General features: G+C 41.6%; 1 protein-coding gene across 1 annotated transcript; it reads right to left on the bottom strand.

Annotated features, from left to right (window-relative positions):
- Window positions 1-2,575: 2,575 nt before the first annotated feature.
- LOC139363435 (endogenous retrovirus group K member 5 Env polyprotein-like) lies at window positions 2,576-3,966 on the bottom strand. The gene is given in 2 exon segments (XM_071097223.1): window positions 2,576-2,745; window positions 2,747-3,966. Coding segments are annotated over 2 exon segments (1,065 nt in total). The 5' UTR covers window positions 3,779-3,966; the 3' UTR covers window positions 2,576-2,712.
- Window positions 3,967-4,642: the final 676 nt, after the last annotated feature.

Raw genomic sequence — 4,642 nt, 5'->3', positions numbered from 1 at the left:
TGTTTAGGTATTCTAAATGAGCAGAGGATAACGGCCAGGAAATCCAGGAACGGTTGGTAAAGCTAGGCACCTCTCCATGGTGAGTTACGCTTTTTGCTCCAGTGTTCAGTTGTGGGAAAGAGAGTTTCTGGGGTGCCAGATGAGTTGGTCTCCCCTGTGTGAGACACCCATAGGGAGCATGGGTGGCATCTGAGGAGAAAAGTCTCCTTATTGCCTTCATGTCTTTATGCCCCGAGAGCATAACCGCTCAGTGGCATTCCACAGTTGCTCAGGGAGGTAACACTCCCTTGAAGCAGCGGAGTATAATCAAACAACTTGGTTCCTCCTGTGAAGGGGTGGCCTGCCCCTCCACACCTGTGGGTGTTTCTCGTAAGGTGGAACGAGAGACTTGAGAAAAGAAATAAGACACAGAGACAAAGTATAGAGAAAGAAAAGCGGGGCCCAGGGGACCGGCGCTCAGCTTACAGAGGACCCACGCCGGCCCCGGTCTCTGAGTTCCCTTAGTATTTATTGATAATTATCTTTACCATCTTAAAGACAGGGGAGTGGCAGGACAATATAAACAAGAAAAAAGAGGAAATCGGCAGTAAGACATAGGAACAAAAACCTCTGTGACATGAATAAGTTCAAAGGACAAAGCTGTGCCTTGAGATGCATATGCAAACATCTCCATAAACCTTTAGGCAGCATAGTTTGTCTATCACATGGGGAGAAACCTTAGACAATACCTAGCTTATCTAGGAACAAAGTCACACCCTGCACGCCCAAAATCCATTAAACCTTGAGTTACCACAGCACATGTCTCTTGCAAGGACAAGGTTGGGGGTAGGGTCACAGACTAACAGCATCTCAAATACAGAACAAAATGGAGTCTCTTATGTCTCCTTCTTTCTATATAGACACAGTAACAGGCTGATCTCTCTTCCTTTTCCCCACATTTCCCCCTTTTCTTTTCAACAAAACCACCATTGTCATCATGACACCGAGATTACATACTTCACAAAGTAACAGAATATCACAAAGCAAGTGGAGGCAGGATGAGATCACAGGATGGTGTTAAATTTAAAATTTTTGGGCATGCATAGTCATGGATAACATCTTATCAGAAAACACGGTTTGAGAGCAGACAACTTGTCTGACCAAAATTTATTAGGTGGGAATTTCCTCGTCCTAATAAGCCTGGGAGCGCTACAGGAGGCCGGGGCTTATTTCATCCCTTCGGCTTCAACCGTAAAAGGCGGCACGCCTCCAAGGGGGTCGTTTATAGGCCTACCCTCAGAGCGCATTCTCTTTCTCAGGGATGTTCCTTGCTGAGAAAAAGAATTCAGCGATATTTCTCCTATTTGCATAATGAAAAGAGAAGAAATATGGCTCTGTTCCGTCCGGCTCACCGGCGGCCAGTTCAAGGTTGCCTCCCTAGTTCCCTGAACATTGCTGTTATCCTGTTCTTTTTCCAAGATGCCCAGATTTTATATTGTTCAAACACACATGCTCCACAAACAATTTGTACAGTTAAGGCAATCATCACAGGGTCCTGAGGTGACATATATCCTCCTCAGTTTACAAAGAAGATGATAGAATTAAGAGATTAAAGTAAAGACAGACATAAGAAATTACAAAAGTATTAATTTTGGAGAACTAATAAATGTCCATGGAATCTTCACATTTTATGTTTTTCTGCCGTGGCTTCAGCCAGTCCCTGCGTTCAAGGTCCCTGACTTCCCGCAACGTTCTCCCTCCCTTTTCCTCTATATAAATGTGCCATGGCGATGAAGGCTTGTTCGTTCTCTCGATTTTGACGCAGGATTCTTTGACTGGTCCGGCACACTAAAAACAAGCCGATTAAACAGAGACACATAATTCCAAAATTTACTGCAGTAGAGTTCCCAATAGACTTAATCCAAGTCGTGGGGTTTAATCCATAAAGATTTTTTGCCACTTGATCTAACGCCTCAGCTCCAGGCACAATATTTAAGTGACTTTGAGAGGCTTCAAAAATTTGTTCTTTTAATTTAGAAATGTCTAAAGTGAGATTATCTTCTCTTCCCTGTAGATGGCGTCTAACCATGTCCCAGTGATGTTTAGACTCATTATAAACTTGGGGTGTAATACAAAAATCTGACGTATTCCAGTCACACTGTAACTGGAAACGATGTTCCAAGCTCATGAGTCTATCTCCCATCCAAATGACGGTTTGTCTAAGATCATTAATTTGATTTGCCAATTTTTGATCGATACCAGATTGTGAATTCCACAACCTTGTGGAATTCTTTTGCCAATTGTCAACAAAGCTTACTGTCTGAACAGAAGAGTGCAATGCAACTCCTGCCACAGCGGCTGTAGCTGTGACTGCAATTAATCCCATAATCACTGCAATTAAAGTAAAAATGAATCTTTTGGATCTACTTAAAACGCCTTTTAATACTTCAGTCAAAATATGGATGGATGGTGAGGCCTCCCATGGTCGGTCCATGGACACAGGGATCCACACGCCTTCTCTTGCTCTCACCAGCAGAATACGGTGCTGCCAATCAAAAGTTGAATCAATGCAAGTAAACAATCTGCAATTTTCACAAGTTATAGTTTGGGAGTCTGGTTTAATAACTATATTTCCTATGACTAACATATAAGGGGGCTTTACACAACTTTGTAAAGGAACTGTTAGACTGGAATTTAGGTTGATAGAGTAAAATGGCTTATAATCTCTTGTTTCTATAGTTTGATTTCCAGACCAAATTCTAAGGCGGTATGAAGCCACAGTAAGTCTCCATAATTCTGGATGTTCAGGACCAAAAACAGGACTTATCATTTTTGGTCTTGGAGTAGAGATTCCCTTTTCTCCCCATATCCAAGGGTAGAAAGACTGTAATTTTTTGTGCTTCTGTTTGTCTAAATTTTCCGTTAAGTCACTATCAACAGTTGGACTCACTAGTGCACTGGGACAGAATTGAGTTTGTCCTGTGCAATCGTGGTAGAATTGACCTCTAGGTGCCCAATCTATAACTGTTCCGAATGTATTGTTTTGTAATATCACTGCACTATTGGCCACACATTTTTCCCAAACTAAATCTTTTGATTCTCTGGAAATCTCTTTGGGGCAAGGTTTCCCTTTTGGCCTAAATTTTAATGATCTTTGATAAGAAAAGTCTTGTAAATAGTTTACCTGTGGTTTGAGTGACATTCCGCTTACCATGTGATAAGTAAATCTACTGGTGGGACTGACAGTAGGTACTTCTACCAACCAATTTTGAATAGCAGGCATTAAACATCCTGGTGCTCTCCCTAGGCAAATAGGAGGATAACGATACCCAATGGAAATATTTATCATCATTCCTTCTTCCTCCGGTTTTGCAGGGCAACGATCATCTGTGGGACCAGGTACCCACACACTATTATTAACATATACTTCAATAGGATTATCCATCCATGTAACTGCCCGAATTAAGGGCGGGAAAGGCACATAGGCCCAGTAGGTATAATTAGCTGCAGCTGCTCCTGCAGGCATGGGGAGACTTACCACCGTTGATACAATCATTAAAGCTGTAAGCAGCATTTTTTCTGGGGTTTGTGTCACCTTTGTGCTAGCTAGGCTTTTTCCAGCTAACGGTGTCAGCTTCTTTAACTGTGCCCAGGTCGGCAGCTCCGCCTTCTCGGTGTGTGGTGACTTCATCTGTTCTTTTGATATCATCACTTGGTTCATCATGCGAGTCAATGGTGCTCGATTGCGGTGTTTCTGTCTCCGTGGAGGCGCTTTTCTTTGCATCTCCGATGGGTTCATTGTAGAACTTCAAATGTTTAGTGGGTATCCAAACAGGAAGCTGATTTTCTCCTGGTGAAACACAAGCAAAACCTCTTCCCCAGGTTATCACCTTCCCTATTTCCCATGTCTTATTTTTGTTGTCTTTCCACCAAATCAGTTTTCCTTCATGTGGACTGTTCTTTTTACCAGTAAGATGTTGTTCTGCAGAAGTAGTAGTCTGATTTCTATAAATGTTTAAAAAATTTAAAGTATAGAGTGCTAGATTAAGCTGCATCTGAGGAGTGGTACACTCCTTACTGTCTCCCCCTTTTTTTTGTTTAACTAACTGAGTTTTGAGTGTTCTATTAGTTCTTTCAACTATGGCCTGTCCTTGGGAATTATAAGGAATTCCTGTTGTATGTGTAATATTCCACTGATTTAAGAATTTTTGGAAAGCTTTACTACAATAACCTGGTCCATTGTTAGTTTTAATTTTTTCTGGAACTCCCATTACAGCAAAACAAGATAATAAATGTTTTTTAACATGGGAAGTACTTTCTCCTGAAACCTGGTGGCTGGTTCTTTATTATTTATGGCTGGTATAGTAAAGGCAAATTTTTCACAATCTTGCTCTGCCAGAGGAATGGTAAAAAAGCAATCCTTAAGATCAATTATAATTAAAGGCCAGTCTTTTGGGATCATGGCCGGAGAGGGCAACCCGGGTTGAAGAGGCCCTATGGGTTGAATTACAGCATTTACGGCTCTTAAGTCCATTAACATACGCCATTTGCCTGATTTTTTCTGAATTACAAATACAGGAGAATTCCAGGGTGAGAATGAAGGCTCAATGTGTCCTTTTTTAAATTGTTCCTTTGCTAATGAATGTAAAGCCTCCAGTTTTTG

This window comes from Macaca nemestrina, chromosome 5 (genome assembly GCF_043159975.1).
Source record: "Macaca nemestrina isolate mMacNem1 chromosome 5, mMacNem.hap1, whole genome shotgun sequence".
In the NCBI taxonomy this organism is placed as follows: Eukaryota; Metazoa; Chordata; class Mammalia; order Primates; family Cercopithecidae; genus Macaca; species Macaca nemestrina.
Note: the sequence above shows the minus strand (reverse complement) of the source record. Positions and strands in the feature narration are given on the sequence as shown.